We start from the raw sequence: 21,205 nt of genomic DNA on the forward strand, positions 1-21,205 counted from the left end.
CTGCTGACCGAATTTAACAAACAAATGGAATACATGGAAAATTACAATGGGTGGATCAGCAACTGGAAAGGTTTAGGGTGCAATTCTTGATCACGATGACTTCGTTGGTAGATCTGGAGGAATGGGTAGAACATCCCAAACTTCATGGTTTTTTTTGTACCATGTGTGAGTGTTCTTAAACACTACGTTATGAGCGCCTCACTAACAAATAACCATGTGAAAACATGCTATCCATCTTTTAAAAAATTTCCAACATGCTTAAACTAGTCTAGATGAGTATTTTTAGATTTTACTCAAAATATCAAGGAAGATGGCTATAATTATAAGTTGATTTAAGGTTCAGTGCTTTTTGAGTAAAAGAAGGGGGTTGAGAGATATAGTGAGAATAGGCTGGTAGGTGAGAAAGGGCACATGCATGTTGGGTGTAGTAGCCCATTCCTGTTGCATTCCAGCAACTCCAAAGAGGAGTTGTGGGGTGAGAATGGTGTACTTGAGAATGGGACGTAGCTGCATTTGCTGCTGTTAAGAAAGCTCCTCACATTCTAACCTGTGAAAATGGAATGAAGCAGTGCCCTGATCAGTGAATATCTCCCTCTTTTCACACACACGCACCCCATCTCCCACTCAAATTTGTGTTGCAGTACTGCCGGGGTGTAAACCCCTGGATTAAGGCGATATCTACAGCAATGATTGCGAATACAATCTCTACCACTTATTGTGTTGTCTTTTGTTTAATCTTGTAAAACTGAAACAGAGCTGTCTGACCCTGAGTGATTTAGATGGTTGTCCACCAGTGACCTGGTATCTTTCTTTGAAATTCCCTTCCTTCCATTCTTCAGGCTGAATCGCAGAATGTAGCACTAAACCAAGATCAACTAACATTGCAAAGCTTGGACCAGGATCAGCAACAGCAGGCACTACCACCACAAATGTCATCTCTAATGGGTGAGCAAGAACAGATCAGAGTTATTCTCTTCGTTATTTTCCACTTAAATTGCTTTATTTCAGTTCTCAGTGGTCTGACGCTTTGGATTATGAATTTGCTACAACTATACAGGGTCTTGTTACCTTTTATGCTGCAAATTTCCGGCAAGAGGGTGACCTGATAATTACACAAAGGAGAAATTAGGTAGCACAATGGAAATGATTCTCCAGAATGTCTGAAATAAGTGGAATTTGTGTAATGTACTCGTATACTCCATAGGTAAATTCAGATGGTGGCAACACTGCATTGTGTTTATAATTGGGGGCTATCCACACCAGAGCAACAGCAGTGTCATGTAGAGAAGGTGAGACTTCCATAGATTCTGCACTAAAAATATGATGGACAGGACGATTGAAAACCAACATCCATTGTAAACTACTCTACTGTAACCTGCATAATCATTCAAGTTCCCTTTTGAATGCTGGTTTACATGTCAGAAGGCAGGGTGGGGGGAGAGCGTGATTCTTCAGGGGGTCCCGCCGACAATGTAATCTAAAACCATTCAATCCCACCAATTCTCCTGTCCCTGAGTTGAATGCTGTGACTTCCAAATAATTCCTGAGATATGGTTGTGTGAGGGTTTGTAGTTTGTATTATATCTTTTCACCAACAATAATAATCTTTATTATTGTCACAAGTAGGCTTACATTAGCTCTGCAATGACATTACTGTGAAAATCCCCTAGTTGCCACACTCCTGAGCCTGTTCGGGTACACGGAGGGAGAATTCAGAATGTCTAATTCGCTTAACGAGCACGTCTTTCGGGACTTGTGGGAGGAAACTGGAGCACCCGGTGGAAACCCACGCAGACACGGGGGGGAACATGCAGACTCAGCACAGACAGTGACCTGTAATAATATGTATAGTACAAGTATAGGAAGGAGTTAACAAGAGAGACTGCATGTATATCAGCACGAGATGGCGTCACATGAGTGATCATATAAAAGGCTGCGTCTCTCGGCATGCTGGGGGAAGCTGATGGAGATTTCAATGTAGAAGGATAGTGTGAGGCTGAGTTAGTGTAGTTTATAAATTAGAGAGATTATTAATTACTGTATCACAGATTCAATACTATTATTTTATTGTTTGTTCAGCAAAGTGTGCAAACCTAATCAAGTTAAGTAGTGTAAAATAAATTAGTTTTGATTTAAACTTCTTAGTTTTATATTCTTTGTCAACATATCTGGCTATCTTGGAGAAAAAGACAAGGAATATAACATGACCCAGGCGGGAATTGAACCCGGGACCCTGGCGCTGTGAAGCAACAGTGCTAACCACTGTGCTACCGTGCCACCCACTATATAATAGAAGGAACACGACTACCACAGCAGTAGAGTATGTGAATCATTTTGAGCACACGTCATTATCTGTAATGCTGCTGGTTAGCGGAGTTTGGTGCAGTGATTCCGAATTTGGCCCTCTGGTTGATCAGGTTGAGTATTGTATAGGAATGTAGAGTCTCTTCTCCCTGCGCTCGTGTTACAGTTTTTAAATGGTGACAAATATTAGATGACAAAAATTATCCCTATGAATGTAGCTGGAAGATCACCCTCTTGATATCCCGAATACAGTTAGTAGCTTGGCATTCTCTAATCAAATGTGACTTTTTTTTTGTCTGGAATAGATTTTACAGAAATGAAATAGTGATTTGATTTCTTGTGTTGGTATTATCTGCTGAATAATCTGACATGAAGGCATGGGATAGTTAATACCATCTATTTTTAAAACCTATTATATGTTAATACTATATATTACTATAATAATATTTCATTGTATAGACAATTTGTATGTGACTTTAAAAATGGCATGCATTTATATAGCCCCTCTTACAATCTCAGGACGTTCTGAAGAGGTTTACAGTCAATTAAGCTCTTAATTAAAACATGGGAAACACAGCAGCCAATTTTTCATGCAGCAGGTTGTCACAGGTAGCAATTTGATCATCTGTTTGTGTCACTTTGATTGAAGGGTAAATGTTGGCCAGGACACGGGTGTTAACTCCCCTGCTGTTCTACAACATAATGGCCATGGGCTATTTAACACGCAGGTGAGGTCTCTGGTTAATGTTGCCTCTGACAGTGCGGTGCTCCCTCAGTGCGGGATTGGAACATCAGTCTTTATATTTGTACTCCAGCCTTGGAGTGGGATTTTGAACCCTCAATCTCCTGGCTCAGAGGCATCAGCGTTGATCCATGGCTGGATATTTCAGCGAGGCTTTCCCTACCACAGATATCTGGGATCGCCACATGTTTTTCGGGCCTGACTGTAAAAGAGGTGTTTTGTGCAACATGACTGCATTTCTGACCTCCACAAAGTAAACTTTTAAAAAATCACACCAATGACCTATAACATTGAAGGAAGACGAGTTCGCTCTCGCTGCAATGGGGAGAATGGCATGCAAGAACGTATAGTACAATAAATTACATAGTCACCAATAACCATCAGATCCACCACAAATGTAGAGACAAAAGAAAAAACGGGAAATTAGAATTTTTAAAAAGTAAGTTGTTATTTAGAGTGCCTTATCAAGAAGGGTGGCGGAAACTGATTAATAGTGAGTTTTCAAAAAAATAAAATTGGATAAGTACTTTTAAAAGTGAAATTTGCAGGGAAGGTGTAAAGGAGGGGACTGTTCTCTGGTTCTTTGAAAGAGCCGGATACAATGGGTGAAATGACCTCTTGTGCCGTAAGATTATGGGGAACACTCAATCCCCTGTTCTTCAAAATCTTGCCATCAACTTTTAAAATACCCAACTGTCCTGCTCTGTATCCTTTCCCCTTTTGAACGCCTTTATTGGCCAGTGAATTGTGGTTTCTTTGTAGTTGCCTAACATTGGACCCTCCTCTGTGAGAATTGTATCCTGCCCCAAAACTCTGGAAGCTGTAAATTAAAGCTTTCATTGAACTAAAATTTATTTTCACATAACTTGTCTGTTGTACTAGCTTGTGCCGTCAGTATGAGAGTAATATTTCTTTTGTAGGGTTTTTCGTAACTTTTATTTGTCGTCTCAGGAGCTACGGGAGCAGAAAATGATGCAGACACAGTACCAACAAATCTGTACGACACCTTGAAAACTACGATGGACAAGTTGCAGGTGAGTAAGTGGAGATTTTATTTCCCCTTTGGTGCAAACTCTCATGCACCCATTTTACAACAACTTTGAAGGACGTAGTAGTTCGTATTTTTTGCATCTTTTATTAATTTTTTAATTCTTTCATGGGAAGTGGGAGTCACTGACAAGACAAGCATTTGTTTCCTATCCCTAATTGCCTTTTAACTGAGCAGCTTGCTAGGCCATTTCAGAGGGCAGTTGATACATTGCAGTGAGCCAGGAGTCACAAGTGGGCCGGGCCAGACCAGGTAAGGAAGCAGATTTCCTTCCCTAAAGGACATGACACGGTAGCACACGGGCTGCACAGTAGAACAGTGGTTAGCACTGTTGCTTCACAGCGCCAGGATCCCATTTTCGATTCCCGGCTTGGGTCACTGTCTGTGCGGAGTCAGCACGTTCTCTCCGTGTCTGCGTGGGTTTCCTCCGGGTGCTCCGGTTTCCTCCCACAAGCCTCGAAAGACGTGCTTGTTAGGTGAATTGGACATTCTGAATTCTCCCTCTGTGTACCCGAACAGGCGCCGGAATGTGGTGAGTAGGGGCTTTTCACAGTAACTTCATTGCAGTGTTAATGTCAGCCTACTTGTGACAATAAAGATTATTATTATTATTAATGAAGGTAACAGATACTGATGTAAGCTTGTCTCTCCTGCATAAGATGTCTCTCCTTTGTCCATGTTTTACTTTGGTAATAGTCTAAAACATATCTCTGACCATCCTATTATGATGGTAACGTGAGGATTAATTTCACACATGCTTGAAAGTGATCCAAGGTGGAAAATTGGCACTACAGTATTGTGATTACCGTCTCTTATGCGCACCCTTAAAGTGCGGCCTCCACCTGAAAGTGCAGGATGAGTGGATTTACCCTGTAGTTACAACAGACTTGCTGACACCCTGGCCAAAATGTGTATCTCAGCGTCGCAAGAAACAGACCACATGGTCATGATTGCATTGTTCTGGGATCTGGCTGTGCACAAATAGCTGCTGCATCTCTTTCATCACAACAATGAATGCAGCTAATCAAATACTTCAGAAGCGTAACAGACACTAGGACATCCTGAGGTTGTGAAAGGCACTACATGAATGTAAGTTTTTATTTCATGTGGCTGTTGGAAAGGTTGGCACAAAATGGACCTTTAAGCACATGGTACATAGAACATACAGTGCAGAAGGAGGCCATTCGGCCCATCGAGTCCGCACCGACCCACTTAAGCCCTCACTTCCACCCCATCTCCGCAACCCAATAACCCTTCCCAACCTTTTTGGACACTAAGGGCAATTTACCATGGGCAATCCACCTAACCTGCACGTCTTTGGACTGTGGGAGGAAACCCACGCAGACACTGGCAGAACGTGCAGACTCCGCACAGACGGTGACCCTGTGGAGAATCGAACCTGGGACCCTGGTGGTGTGAAGCCACCGTGCTCGCCACTGTGCTACCCGGGTAGTGTTACTCTGCCTCTTCACTTGTGTCCTGTGTCCCCAGAGCTGGGTAGTTACACTCCACTCTGGTGGTGGTATGCCCCACGAACAACCAGACTTAATTCAGGGTTGAGATTAGCAAATGCTTGTTGTTGAAGATTGGCAGGCCTTTGGTTTCAACAGCGAAACATGATCAGCCACAGCTCAGTACAACAGGTGAGCTGAGACACTGGCACCCGAGTTGTATTTCATGGGCCTGTAACCATTGGAGTTTAAAAGAGCGAGAGACGATATTGAAGCATGTAAGACCCCAAGGGGACTGACAGGGTGGATGTTGAGAGGACGTTTCCCTTTATGGGAGAAACTCAAACTAAGGGACGCAGTTTTAAAATAAGGGATCTCCCATCGACGAGGAGAATTCTGTATTTCTGAGGTGTTAGTCTCCTTAATTCTCTCCCCCAGGTAGCAGTGGAGGCAGGGTTGTTGAATATTTTTAAATCCGAGTTTGTTTCTCGATTGACCAGGGAGTGAGAGGTTAATATAGAGGATAGACGGGGACGTAGAGTTGAGGCCACAGTCAGATCAGCTATGTTCTTATCAAATAAAGGGGAAAGCTCGAGGGGCTGACGAGCTCCGAATTTGTAAGTTCATACTGTAGGTGTGTATTTGGGTAATGGTGTCCCATTACCTCCGGGCATACAATTTGTTAGAGAGACAAAGAATTCAGATTGAATTTCAAGTGGTTTTCTGTATTCGGAGCAGGCAGCTTTTTGTCCTGTGTTTTATTGTTGTTTCCTAATGTGAATGATTCCAAGGTGCTGCACCACCCGAGTGGCCAACTGAGACATTATTTTCTCGGGCACACGAGGGTGCCTTTGGTGGTGTCAAATGCCAGTATCAAATTAATGCACACAACACCTTCAGCGCCTTTTAACGTAATGAAACATTCTCCGGTGCATCAGAGGAGCACTATACAACAATGTGACATCGAGCCATGCGGAGATATGAGATCAGACAATCAAAATCTTGGTCAAAGTGGTAGATTTTAAGGAGTGCCTTAAAAGGAGGAAAGTGAGGTAGCGAGAGACGGAAAGGTGTCTGGAGGGAATTCCCCAGCTTTGGGGCCAAGACAACTGAAGGCACAGCTTCCAATAGTGAAACAACTATGATTGGCGATACACAAGAGGCCAGAATTGGAGGAATGCAGATGTATCTGTGGGCTCTGGGGTTCGAGGAATTTACAGAGATAGAGAGGGGCAAGGTTCTCAAGGGATTTGAAAACCAGGTTGAGAATTTCAAGATATTGACTGGGAGCCAGTGTGGGTCTTTGAGCACAGAGGCGATGAGGGAATATGACTTGCTGTGAGATAAGACATGGGCAGCAGAGTTTGGATGAGTTTTGGCACGGTTTGTAGAGGGTAGAATATGGGAGACCAGCAAGGGTGCATTGGTGCAGGCAAAGACGAGTGATAAACAGGTGGGTAAAGGCAGTCTTCGAGATGGCATGGATGAGATTAGCAGCTCATCTCAACACTAAATGTAACAAAACGAGCTTGCAAACAGCCGGGCTTAATTTCAGATTGTTGCTGGAGACGGATGAAACGAACAAAGTGCAAAGACTGGTATTTTGAAGCAACAACTTGTATTTACATAGTAATGCAGTAAAATTTCCAAGGCTGCTTCACGGGTGGTATCAAACAAACATGTACACCGAGAGATAGAGATATTGGAATGGATGACCAAAAACCTGAACAAAGATGTAGCTTTAAAACAGCAATTTACATTGAGTCTGCTGCGTAAACAGGCCATTCTGCCAAACCAGTCTATGCTGGCATTCTTGGTCCAGACGAGACCCAAGGCAGGAGAGATGGATAGAGAGGCCCAATAGGTTTTGGGTACGGAACTTCAGAGCTTGAACCAGAGCTGAAGGCACAACAGCCATTGGCTGAGTGAAGAAAATCAACTATGGCCGGAATTGAAAGAGAACTGGGATCTCTTGAAGTTGAAGGCCTGGGTATACAGAGTTGAGTTGGGGGTGGGACAAGGCGGGGGGGGGATTTGAATACAAGGGTAAGATTTTTAATATTCAGGCATTGCTGGTCTGTCAGCATCTGCAGAAAGAAATAACGGGTTAATGTTTTGATGTAACCGTATGTCACTTTGTTTGCGCCGGTATCAACTGTTCTTCTGGTCACTCGTGTTTTTTTTTGTTCGATCGCAATGCTCATGCTTCTTTGTTTTTGTTAATAGGAACAATTAGCAAACCTGTTGGAGGAAAAGGTTGATCTGAAAAATAAGTTGGGGCAGCTGGAGCATTATTGCACACAGTTATCTGGGGAGACAGATACAATAGGTATGTGATCTTATTGGAGAAAAATCTCTGCCTTCTACAATACCACGTTATATTCTGTGAGCTATCTCCGACCGATGAGAGACCTTGCTGTTAAAATTATAGTTTGTTTTATCATACACAACTTCCCATCTCACTTGCACCCCCCCCCCCCCCCCAGCCCTAATGCCCCTGATTCTCTCTCTCTGTCTCCCACCATCTCCTTTTTGAAAAAGCTTAAGTAGTGATTGAAGGCCATTTTCTTCATGACTGATGGCACCACCAAGCCTGATCCTGTGCTGTCTTCATCAAGTTGTTCTATCGCAACTCGGAATGGAAATTCTAAGATTGATTGTCTCTCACCCCATGACCCCTCTCACCTGCACTGCTAAACCTGGCAAGATTGACTAACTCGGCCATTGAGGAAAGTGCTGTGATGAATTTCTAATTTGTATTATAGTTAAGTCTGCAATACCTGTTAATTTGTATTATAGTTAAGTCTGCAAAATCCTTTGTATTTAAACGCTTCATGTTTTATCAATGGAACAAGTCATTTGAGGAGTACCTTTTGGATGCGATAAACTAGCTTCTTTCTTGCAAAAGAGCAGCTTGTTTGTTCTAATTGGTCTTGTTATTGCTCAGTCCAGCACTGTTAAGTGCTGGTAGCAGCCATGGAGAATGGGACAGGGCTGGGAGTTCTGGATCGAGCAGAATTGCTATTTGATATTGACTCCCTGCTGGTCAATGTTTCTTTGGCACATCTTGAGCGGAAGATCTCTTTTGAAAAATGTTGAGCAACAATAAGGTAACCAGCTTAACGTGGACAAATCTTTGGGCTAGGGGCCAAGGTAGCAGCTGTGGCATAGCTGAAACCTTGTTCAGGTTCAGTGGCATTTTAAAAACTTTATATGGCCCAGACTTAGTTCACAGAAGGTTGCTCAAATGATACAGTGCAGAAAGAGACCATTTAGTCCTTTATCAGCATGCCAGGTCTTTGAAAAAGCTATCCATTCGCTTGTTCTGTGCCCCAAAGTCTTGCAATTGTCTTTCCTTCCAGCTGTTCCTTCCCCTTTTGCTGGAAGTGACTGTGGTTGTGGATAGGCTTGAATGTTCCTTTCCAATGAAATAAGATGGTCTGATTTTGTTTATCCTTTGCCTCTAGGTGAATACATTGAACTCTACCAAAAACAGAGAGCAATACTCAAGCAGAGGCACATGGTGAAAGAAGAGTACATCTGCAAACTGGCTCAGGATAAGGAGAAGCTCCGGGTAATTGTGGTCCCTATGCTGCCGAATGTCTGCCCTTTTAAGATGCTTATCTCTGTCACTCTTTCTCTTAAAACAGTCCAAGCTTCTCTCATATCTGTTAAGAGGTGGTGGGGGGGACGTGACTGCAAGATATTGCTGAGTCTAGTCGTCTTAAGGTGCTGAATTTCAACAAAAAAAAAAATTGAGTGCCCAATTCATTTTTTTTTCCAATTATGGGGTAATTTCATAGAATTTACAGTGTAGAAGGAGGCCTTATCGTGGCCAATCCACCTACCCTGCACATCTTTGGGTTGTGGGGGCGAAACCCACGCAAAACTCCGGAGCCGGGATCGAGCCTGGGGCCTCGGTGTCGTGAGGCAGCAATGCTAACCACTGCGCCACCGTGCTGCCCCTTGAAGGTGCTGAATTAATATCAGTGGAGATGTGGTCATTGCGCAAAGCTGCCTCAAATTGAATTGAATTTGGTTTATTGTCAGCGTCTTCCGAGGTAGAGTGAGAAGTATTGCTCTGCGTACAGTCCGGTAGATCGTTCCATACATGGAAAGGCATAGGGCGTGCATAAATACACAATGTAAATACGTAGGCACATGCATCGGGTGAACAAACAGTACTACTCAGTAGAGAATAGGTGTGAAGAGATCAGTTGAGTCCATAAGATGGTCTTTCAGGAGTCTGGTAACAGCGGGGCAGAAGCTGTTTTTGAGTCTGTTCATGCGTGTTCTCAGATTTTTGTATCTCCTGCCCGATGGAAAAAGTTGGAAGAGAGCATAACCCGGGTGGGAGGGGTCTTTGATTATGCTGCCCGCTTTCCTAAGGCAGCGGAAGGTGTAGACCATGTCAATGGATGGGAGGCAGGTTTGCATGTTGGACTGGGCTGTGTTCACGACTCTCTGCAGTTTCTTATGGTCTTGGGCCGAGTAGTTGCCATACCAGGCTGTGATGCAGCCAGATAGGATGCTTTGTATGGTGCATCTGTAAAATTTGGGAAGAGTCAATGTGGACATGCCGAATTTCCTTTGTTGCCTGAGAAAGTATAGGCGCTGTTGTGCTTTCCTTGTTGTAGCGTCAACGTGGGTGGACCAGGACAGATTGTTGATGTGCACACCCAGGAATTTGAAGCTGTTCACCATCCCCACCTCAGCACCATTGGTGCAGACAGGGGTGTGTACGATACTTTGCTTCCTGAAGTTAGTGCCTTTAGTGGCAACACGGCGGCGCAGTGGTTAGCACTGCTACTTCACAGCGCCAAGGGCCCGGGTTCAATCCCAGCCCCGGATCACTGTCCGTGTGGAGTTTGCACATTCTCCCTGTGTCTGTGGGGTGTCACCCCCACAACCCAAAGATGTGTTGGGTAGGTGAATTGGCCACGCTAAATTGGCTCTTATTTGGAAAATAAAAAGAATTGGGTAATTAAATTTATGCTTTTAAAAATTAGTGCCTTGTATAGTTTAAGCAAGACTTATTTCTAAATTCTTTACTATTACCTCCTTTTATAATGGGTTCTTAATGTTTTCCCAATGACGGATGTTAAGCTAACAGGCCTATAATTACCCGTGGGTTTTTTTCTCCCTTTTTCTGGATAAGGGTGTGACAGTGGCAGTTTTCCTATCCCCTGGAACTTTTCCAAAATTCTGGGAATATTACTACCAGTGCATCTCTGTCGTGACTTTCTTTCAATATCCCAGGATGCAGCCCATCAGGCCCAAGGGACTTATCGGTCTTTAGCCCCATTAGTTTCCCGAATACTTTTTATCTTGTGATAGTTATTGTATTTATTTACTCCTCCCAATAGCTTAACCCTTGATTATTTAGTATAACCATGAGGTGTTAACTATCTTTTCAGAAAAAATTGGGAGAACTACAGGAGCTTTCGCTGGAGTTGGCGGGTGAGAGGAAGAAGTGGTACGATAGATATGTTCGTTTCATCAGAGATTCGAAGATGCCATTAACACCTGAAATGCGACAGGATGTACTAGAAGAAGACCTGGTGTCAAATATCGAAGGTTTGTCATTTTTAAGTAATTCTAGGAACAGAGTAGGCCATTAGGCCCCTTTCGCCCTCCCCACCATTCAGTGTGGTCATGGCTGATCTGTGACCTAACTCCATATACTTGCCTTTGGCCCAAATCCCTTAATACCTTTGCTTAACAAAAATGTATCTTAGATTTAAAATTAGCAACTGATCTAGCATCAGTTTCCATTTGTGGAAGCGATTCCAAACCTCCTCCACCCTTTGTGTGTAGAAGTGCTCCCTAGAACATCTCCTGAATGGTCTGGCCCTAATGTTTAGACTATGCCCTCTAGTTCTAGAATCTCCAACCAGTGGAAACAGTTTATCTTTATCTACCCTGTCTTTTCCTGTTAATATCTTGAACGCTTGGATGACATCACCCCGTAATCTTCTAAATTCAAGCGAATACAGGCCTAATTTGTAGAATCTCACCTCATAACTTAACCCCTGAAGTTCAGGTATCATTCTTGTAAACCTTTGTTGCACTCTCTCCCAGGCCAACATATCCTTCCTCTGGTGTGGTGCACAGATCTCAGTGACTCCAAGTGGGGTCCAACCAGAGTTTTGTAAAGCTGCAACATAGTTCCTGTGACCTTATACCCCACATCGCTTGAATAGATATAAAGGCCAGCCTTCTTGATTACTTTCTGAACTTGTTCATGGCATTTATAAAGATCTATGCATCTGAACCCCAGGTCGCTTTGGTCATCCACTGAATTTGGCTTCACGCCATCTGGAAAGTACCCTGATCTATCTTTTTTTTTTTTTGGTCCAAAATGGATAACCTCACACGGGTAGCATGGTGGTTAGCACAATTGCTTCACAACTCCAGGGTCCCAGGTTCGATTCCCGGCTTGGGTCACTGTCTATGTGGAGTCTGCACATCCTCCCCGTGTGTGCCTGGGTTTCCTCCGGGTGCTCCGGTTTCCTCCCACATTCCAAAGATGTGCAGGTTAGGTGGATTGGCCATGCTAAATTGCCCTTAGTGTCCAAAATTGCCCTTAGTGTTGGGTGGGGTTACTGGGTTATGGGGATAGGGTGGAGGTGTGGGCTTAGGTAGGGTGCTCTTTCAAAGAGCCAGTGCAGACTCGATGGGCCGAATGGCCTCCTGCATTGTAAATTCTATGCTTCTATTGAAATCCATCTGCCACCAATTTTGCCCATTCGCCTACTCTTATCTTTTTAAAAAAATATATTTATTAAAGTTTATTAACACAATTTTTCTCCCTTACAAACAATAACCCCCCCCCCCTCGTAACAAAAAAAAAGAGAAATCGCGCAGAGCAAGATATATACATGGCAAAATGATATATTTACACAGCTTTGTACACTGGCCCTCACCCGTAAGTGCCAGTTTCCCCAACCCTTCATGTTATCTCTTGCTCCCAGGCAGCCCGTCTCCCCCCCCCCCCCCCCCCCCCCCAGGTTGGCTCCGCGAGATAGTCTAGGAACGGTTGCCACCGCCTGTAGAACCCCTGCGCAGACCCCCTCAAGGCGAACTTAATCCCCTCCAACTTTATGAACCCAGCCATATCATTTATCCAGGCCTCCATGCTGGGGGGCTTCGCCTCCTTCCACATTAGCAAGATCCTTCGCCGGGCTACTAGGGACGCAAAGGCCAGAATGCCGGCCTCTTTCGCCTCCTGCACTCCCGGTTCGTCCACTACTCCAGATATTGCTAGCCCCCAGCTTGGCTTGACCCGGACTTTCACCACCTGAGATATTGCTCCCGCCACTCCTCTCCAGACCCCCTCCAGTGCCGGGCATGACCAAAACATATGAATGTTGTTCGCTGGGCTCCCTGAGCACCTTCCACATCTGTCCTCTACCCCAAAGAACCTACTCAACCTCGCCCCCGTCAAGTGTGCTCTGTGGACCACCTTAAATTGTATCAGGCTGAGCCTGGCACACGAGGAGCCCACAGACCTTCCTCGATCTCCTCCTCCAGCTCCTCCTCCCATTCACCTAGTCTTATCAATATTTCTTTGTAATTTTATGCTGTCATCTACAGTGTCTACAATGTCACCCAACTTTGTGTCATCAGCAGATTTGAATATATGGCTTTCAGTGCCATTATCCAAGTCTTAATGAATAATGTAAACAATTGAGGGCCTCACACAGACCCCTTTGGGACACCACCAGTCACATCCTGCCAATTTGAGTATCTACCCATTATTCCTCTTTCTGTCACCTGCCATTCAATCAATTTCCCAGCCATGTCAGTAATTTGCCCTCCATTCCGTGGGCTTTGGCCTTAGTTAACGTCTTTCTTATCTGGAACTTTATCAAATGCTTTATGGACGTCCATATAAACAACCTCCATAGATATTCCCTGTCCACTACCATAGTCACCTGTTCATAAAATGCAATGAGGTTTGTGAGGCATGACCTACCTACCGGCCATTAACCCACGGTGACTCTCTGATTAACTGAAAATGTTTGAGGTGTTCAGTTTCCCAATCTTTGATTATAGGTCCCAACAGTTGGGCTAACTGGTCTGTAATTCCCTGGTTTTCCTCTTTCACCCTTTAAAAAGCGGAGTGACATGAACAATTTCCCAATCCAGAGGGATGACTCCTGAATCTAGGCAACTCTAAAAGATTATAGTTAGGGCATTTACAATGTGCTCCCTTACTTATTTAACATCCTCTGATGGAAACAGTCAGTTCCTGGGGATTTTCCACTCTTTTAGTTCCATGAATCATCGATGTTTTGCTTGCGTTAATTCTATTTTGTCCCTGTCCCCGAACCACCATTAATGTCCTCGGGAGATCCGGGAAGCTGTCCTCCCCTAAATACAGATGTGGAGATGCCAGCGTTGGACTGGGGTGAGCACAGTAAGAAGTCTTACAACACCAGGTTAAAGTCCAACAGGTTTGTTTCAAACACTAGCTTTAGGAGCAGTGCTCCGAAAGCTAGTGTTTGAGACAAACCTGTTGGACGTTAACCTAAATACAGAGGCAAAGTATCTATTCAACATGTCTGCCATTTCCCCATAGTCATTGACAATATCCCCACTTTCAGTCTTTAGCGAATATTGCTCCTGACCACGCTTTCCCTTTATGTAACTATAAAACAGGCAGCACGGAGGTGCAGTGGATTAGCACTGCTGTCTCACAGCGCCGAGGTCCCAGGTTCGATCCCGGCTCTGGGTCACTGTCCGTGTGGAGTTTGCACATTCTCCCCGTGTTTGCGTGGGCTTTGCCCCCACAACCCAAAAGATGTGCAGGGTAGGTGGATTGGCCACGCTAAATTGCCCCATAATTGGAAAAAATGAATTGGGTACTCCAAATTTATTTTTTTAATATAAAATTGTAACTATAAAAGTTTTTATTGATTTGAACGCCTCTTGCCAGTTTTCTTTCATAATCTCTTTTCATCACTCTTATAAAGCTGCTTTGCTGGCCTTTATATCTTTCTCATTCGATAGGATCTGCACTGTTAGTGTTTTGCATTTTTTGTAAGCCCTTTCTTTTAGTTTTATACTGTTCATTAATTAAATAGTTGTCCATGGCTGGGTTTTTTCAGTGAAGTGGAGCTTTTCCCTCTGGGGTTTAAACTGGTTCTGTTTTGTGTTAAATGTCTCTTTAAACAGCATCCACTGTTCTTCAGTTGTTTTACCCATTGACAGATTTTCCCAGTTTACTCTGGACAGTCTCTGTCTCGTCTCATTAAATTCGACTGTACCTAAATCTAAAATTCTAGTAGCTGATTTGTGCTTTTCCCTTTTAAACATTACATTGAACTCAATCGTGCAATGATCACTGTTTGATAAATGTTCATGCACAATTTGGTTACTCATTAAATCCGGCTCATTACTCTTTGCTAAATCCAATATTCCTTGTTGCATCCAGGAAATTTTGATGCAGGAAATTATCCCTGGCACACTCCATAAATTCACTACCTTTCTGACAGGTGCCTGACTGCCTCACCCAATCGATGTTAAAATCAAAATCTTCCATTAATATTACTTTGCCTTTGCGGCACACATGCCTGATTTCTGCATTTAAATATCTAGCACTTCTGAGCTGCCACTAGGGGGTCTATACACAACTCCTATTACAGTTTCAGATCCTTTACCCTTCCTCAGTTCCACCCACAAGTCTCCATTGGATGCTTTTTCCTTGTTATATCCTCTCTCTCACCAATGGGGTGGAACGGTAGCACAGTGATTAGCACTGTTGTTTCACAACGCCAGGGAGCCAGGTTCGATTCCCGGCTTGGGTCACTGTGCGGAGTCCGCACGTTCTCCCGTAGTGTGGCGACGAGGGGATTTTCACAGGAACTTAATTGCGGTGTTAATGTAAGCCTACTTGTGATACTAAGCGATTCAAATCTGTTTAATTTGTGACTTGCGTAGTGTATGTAAGATTTCATAATATTTCCTAGCTTCTGTTTATCACCCTGCCTTTGTTGCTATACTGATCCATAGGCCACTGTACTGGGGTGTCCCACCCTGATTGTTTTAAGATTTACTGTGGCTTTTGACATAGCAAGGCCCTGTGTGGGAAATACTGCACATTTCTACACTTAGAACAGTAATCGGAAGGATAATTCAGCTGCCCGATTGGCAATAACCTTATTAGGCTTAAATGTCTCGAGAGTATGGCCAGGTGTTGAATGTTCAAGTTGGGTAGGTGATATATTTGTGTAGCCACCCAGTTAGCCTCTGCATGAGTTCCTATCTCGGCCATGTCCCTCTGAAGCACATTGCAGGGCAATGAGTACGCTCAGCTTATCTGAGTGACTTTGAAAGGGCATGGAAGAAAGATAATTTGTGCATTTGGCTAGGGATTTATATATTGCATGGAGGAAAAAAGACATCTTTAAAGAAAGAAGTCTTGCCTCAATGGTGAGGGTGGGGGGGAAACACTGGTACTCTGCAGTCATACCGACTCTGATGCACATGGTTTTGGGTTGTGTTAATAGCTCTAGGGATAAAGGCGTGGTTTTTTTTTTTGTCTGCTGAATATAACCTTTTGATTTCAGTTGTTGCAAAATGGTGGATTTTGCCAATTTGAGAAGTCAATTTTCTTCTTTTTTTTTTGCAAACTGCATTTTCTCCTCATTGAATTTGTTAACATCCAGGCTGGGCCAGAACTTCAATAACCAGAGAAATTCTCAGCCAGAGTAATGCCTTTAATTTCATTTTCCACCCCCAGATCTAGAAGATATCAGCTTGGGGGATGATATCGAGTCTGAAAGCACTTCACCCAGCTCCCGCTCTTCCAGCAGAGGCCCTGCACCAAAAGCGGGTTTACCCTCCAAGGACTACACTACAAAAAAGATCATAGAACTTACCGAAGAAATCCAAAACCCACAGGTTCAACCCAGCTCAACCCTGACCTTTATCAACTGTGTTCCCCTTTTCTACAAGCTTACTGAAAATGGGGTAATGAAGATTGAAGTCGTCTAGAGATCTGATCCATTCAGGCACAGGGAATACAATATTTTTTTGGGGGGCGCGAGTGTTGTAAAAAGTTATATAGTTAAGGATCTAAATGGCTGAGTACATCGATAAGCAACATTGGTATAACACGAGGAATCTTTGAGGCCAGCGAAGTCTAGATTCTACCGAGCACCAGTGTTAATCTAGCATGACTTCTATCAATGCCTCAGTAAAAAGGTTACAGTAATTCTAAACAGTCCCTTTAACAGCTGCTTTGAAACCGTTTACAAACATAATCATTTATATTGTGGATCTTTTCAATCCTCCTCCAGTAATTTCCACTCCTACCTTCCCTTTCCAAAGATTTGCGTTATTGTAATTCTCAAGTAATAATAATATGATTGTCCCAATCAGTAGCCATTTGTCCTGACTGCTTTTGTAGACTATCACACTATCGATCCTTAAGGCTCTATGGCAACTTAGTACATCTCTGTTACAACCAGACAGTGATGGGGAATTGTGAAAAGACTTTTAATTTTGAAATAGGCATTCCCACCATTTTATGTATTAAGTGCTTAAAAAAAACTTTCTTTAAACTGCTGGAAAAAATTGTACTTAATTTAGAAATGCATTTATAGAGTTGTTTTCTCTTTTCCCCCCCCCCCCCCCTTTTTTTTTTTTTTTTTTTTCAAAATGGCCCAGTAGGTAAAGGCACCGCCATGCATGTGTGTGATGTTCAACCAGAGGAACAGGCGTGACCCCGAGATCAAATGAACTTTTGATCCTTGTTCTCCCGGGCTTTTGTGTTCAGAATAAGACACGAGTGAGGTACCAAGGGCTCCCGGCTCCTGTTGAACCTTCACCTCAGCAGAATTTTAGGCCATTCGGGGCAGCACGGTACACTAGCACTGCTGCCTCACAGCACAGGGGGCCACGTGTTAATTCCGGCCTGAGTGTGGAGTCTGTACGTTCTCCCCGTGTCTGTGTGGATTTCCTCCGGGTGTTCCGGTTTCCTCCCACAGTCAAAAGATGTGCAGGTTAAGCGGATTGGCCATGCTAAATTGCCCCTTAGTGCCCAGGGAAGTGCAGGTTAGGTTAACGGGTTATTAGGGTAGCTGGGGAAGTGAGCTTGGGTGGAGTGCTCTTTCAGAGGGTCGGTGCAGACTTGATGGGCCGATTTGGCTGCCGTCTTCTGTACTGTAGGGATTCCATGATTCTGTCCTGTAATTTTCTGTTGCTCTAGTTTTTAATGAGGTTCACACTGGTGAATGCACCATAAGCAAGGGGAAAGTACAATGGGTCGGGTGCTGAGCCTCGGAAGCTGTGTGACATGTCCAACAATCCAAAGCCGTAGAATTACGCAATTGTAGATTTTCTACAGAGCACAAGGAGGCCATTCGACAAAATCAGTTTAGCTAGTCCCAACTTCCAGCTCATGGTCTGTAGCCCCTTAGGTTGCAGAACCTCAAATATATAATCCACTATTTTTTAAATGGAGTGAGAGTTTCTGTCTCCACCACCCTTAACAAGCAGGGATTTGCAGATCCCCTCAAACCTCTGGGTGGAATAACTTCTCCATTACCCACTTATCCTTTCAAACTGTGCCCCTTCCTTTGTGTTGATCTCTCTACTGATTGAAATAGGTCCTTCTCTATTCTCTCTAGACCCCTCAAATTTTTATGCTCCTGAACTAAATCTCCCTTTGGCACCCTTTGTTAGAAAGCAAACAAGCCCAGCCTATCCAATCTTTCCTCAAACTAAAATTCTCCATTCTTTGCAACAAACTTGTTGAATCCATTTTGTACCCTCGTGATTTTGACTTTTTCTCATGTTTATCCTCGTGACTGAATACATTCTTAAATCTTTTCTGCATCTTCTCTCAAAACTTCCTAAAGTTCAGAGCCCAGAATTGGACATAATACTCCAGTTGAGGCCAAGTCAGTGTTTTAATGAAGGAACATCGCAACTTTATTCTGGCTCTCAATTCAAACCTCTCAAAGTGCCTGTTATTTATTTCCCCTGATTATTGCTTTCATAACCTTCCCCAACACTGAAACTAGTTATTAGGAATGGCCTTACACCCTCTCTCTAACAAGGGTGTCACATTTGCCACTCTCCAATCCTCTCACACGGCTCCTGTATCAGTGGATGTTTGGAAGATTATGCCCCTTCTGCTATCTCCACTCTCACTCATCAGTGTGCCATGTTTAACCGCACATGGTCAGATTGTGAAGATGTCATAGTTACCTGCAAATAGAATGTGAAGATGCACCCTGGGTACCTTACCTGTACATGGTCAGATCATGGAGGTGTGTCATGGTTACCTGCATACGGACAGATTGTGAAGGTGTCAAGTTTACCTGTGGATGGTCTGAATTTGAAGATGTATAATGGTTATCGGTCCTTGATCAGATTGTAAAGTTGTGCCATGGTTACCTGTACCTGGACATATTTAAGGTGTTGGGTTTATCAGTACGTCGTCAGAGTGGAGTTGTCAAGTTTACCTGTATACAGACAGATTGCGAAGATGCATTAGGTTTACCCGTATGTGGTCAGAAAGTGAAGATGTCAAGTTTACCTGTATGCGGACAGATTGTGAAGATGTGTCACGTTTACCTGTACATGGTCAGTGTGGAAGTGTGCCATGTTTGCCTGTACACAGACAGATAATCATGCCACAGCTTCATAGCCCTGTCATGTGCAAGAAAACATGACATACCTGTTAATTGTACATGAATTGTGTATCATTGTATATAAGTGGTGCCATTAACCTGGGATTCATGTGCCCCGAGAGATGCAGAATGAAACTGGTGGTTGGGTTAGGTGGTGTATGTGTGTAATATATAACTGTAAATAAATTATTTTAAAAGTAAAATTATAAAGATCGACTCTATCCTTCAGTTATTTTCTCCTTCAGCTGGCTTTCTGCTCGAGAATCCTCGAAGTATCATGTTTTCCTGTACCTGGTTGAATTGTATTGGTGTGTCATGTTTATCTGTACATAGATTCTGAAGGTCTGCCATGTTTTCCGCACCTGCAGCCGGAGGCGTGATCAGATATTTCTTCCCTTGGTAATCTGGGATATATTTAATCTGGGCCTGGTGATTTATCCACTTTCAAGGATACTAAACGCCCCGATATTTCCTTCCTCATGATGTTCATCCGCCACCCCCTTATCTACAATGTCTGTTTCGTCACTTTGGGGAAATGGAAGCAAATTATTCTTTTAAGAACTATGCTCATGTCTCGCAAGTTACTTCCTTTGGTCTCTAATTGGCATTACTCATCCTCCCAGTCAACGTATTAGTAATTCTAAGTCCCTCATTATCACCATTCTGTGGTTCTTGCATCATTCTGCAATTTATCTGCAGATCTGATCTTCTACCTCTTGTTGTATAGAGGCCTCTGGAATGCCAACAGTAATATGATCACAGTATTCTGTCCTTTCCCCTCCATGATATCCTCTCTTTCCAACAGTATCAGTATTTCGTTAGACGTGGAGGCAGGGAGTCTTTTGGACTCCACCTGTGAATTATCTGACACCCCACTGCCTTTAGTTTTTAAATCATGACAGATTTCTAACATGACGTTTTGCTAATTCACCCCCCCCCCCCCCCCCCCAACCACACACAAAGGCTGTGTGCATTTCCCAGTTTACTAAAGCTGAGACCGGTTTCATGTGATTCCCATGTGTTCAACCCTAGCTTAAATATCATGGTGTTTGTCGGTGCCAGATATTTGAATATCTTCGGAATTCAGAACATTTAATGAACCTCCTTAGTTGAGTAGATTTTCCTCGGGTCACGATTCCAGATTTGACACTTTGCATTTTTCCGGCTGATTTGTTTGTATTTCTCAGCTTACAAAACTGTTCTCTTTTCTCCCCCCCCCCCCCCCCCCCCCCCCCCCCTGTTTTTCCCGAAAAATTCCCATTGAACACGACAACAATAAGTGGCTTGGTATTGTTCCGATTCACAAGGGAGGAAGATCGCGATTTTTTTTTTTTTTCCCCTCCCCACCCCGACTTTTCACGTTCCTGCTGCCGTGTGACGCAAGTAGCGGAAACAAAAGCCAGGAGGTCAAGGAACTTTCATGTTGTTTTCTGGAATGTAGTTATGTTCTGAGTTGCCATACTGTATATATTTAAACAAACCAGAAAAGACAAAGATTAATGTACAGCCTCGCAATGCCAGGTGCAAACAATTCTGTATATGGCGTACGTGTGTAAGAGTTTGTAAATTCATTATGGAAAAGAGATTGGCAGCATTTTCAGCTGCTCTTCATGGTGTACACCATAACTTGAATCTAATTAAAAGGAAGTCGGGGGCTATGATTTTAGTATATTGAGGTATTTATTTGGGAGTGAAGAATCAATTTTCTTAAACAATGAAGAGAAATACATATAGAAGAAAAAAGTCTATTATACTTGAGCGATCCTGTTGGACTTTCTTGTTAAATAAACTGATTTAATAAATTGCACTCATCTCTTGGCCTTTTATTTTGGTTTAAATGTGACAGGTTTTCTGAGGACACAATATTTGGTTAAGTGTTGGGGAAATGTGCTTGTTTTAGACCCCCCCCCCCCCCCCCCGGCAGTTTCCATCATGGATGTGGACAAGTCCAAGGTTTAATTCTCTGTGTTCAGTTAACTGATCTCGGCCAGGGTAATAGCAATTGACGGTCCCT

General features: G+C 43.4%; 1 protein-coding gene across 3 annotated transcripts in view; it reads left to right on the forward strand.

Moving 5' to 3' along the window:
• Positions 1-20,998, forward strand: part of golga2 (golgin A2) — a 104,432-nt gene extending 83,434 nt beyond the window's left edge. For all 3 annotated transcript variants that reach the window (XM_072488706.1, XM_072488708.1, XM_072488709.1), the window contains 6 exons: positions 840-945; positions 3,998-4,080; positions 7,772-7,874; positions 9,013-9,119; positions 10,963-11,122; positions 16,293-20,998. In XM_072488706.1, coding sequence (XP_072344807.1) covers positions 840-945; positions 3,998-4,080; positions 7,772-7,874; positions 9,013-9,119; positions 10,963-11,122; positions 16,293-16,546 — 813 coding nt within the window. In that variant the 3' untranslated portion in view covers positions 16,547-20,998. The remainder of the gene's footprint in view (positions 1-839; positions 946-3,997; positions 4,081-7,771; positions 7,875-9,012; positions 9,120-10,962; positions 11,123-16,292) is intronic.
• Positions 20,999-21,205: the final 207 nt, after the last annotated feature.

Source organism: Scyliorhinus torazame, chromosome 22, assembly GCF_047496885.1.
Source record: "Scyliorhinus torazame isolate Kashiwa2021f chromosome 22, sScyTor2.1, whole genome shotgun sequence".
Lineage (NCBI taxonomy): Eukaryota > Metazoa > Chordata > Chondrichthyes > Carcharhiniformes > Scyliorhinidae > Scyliorhinus > Scyliorhinus torazame.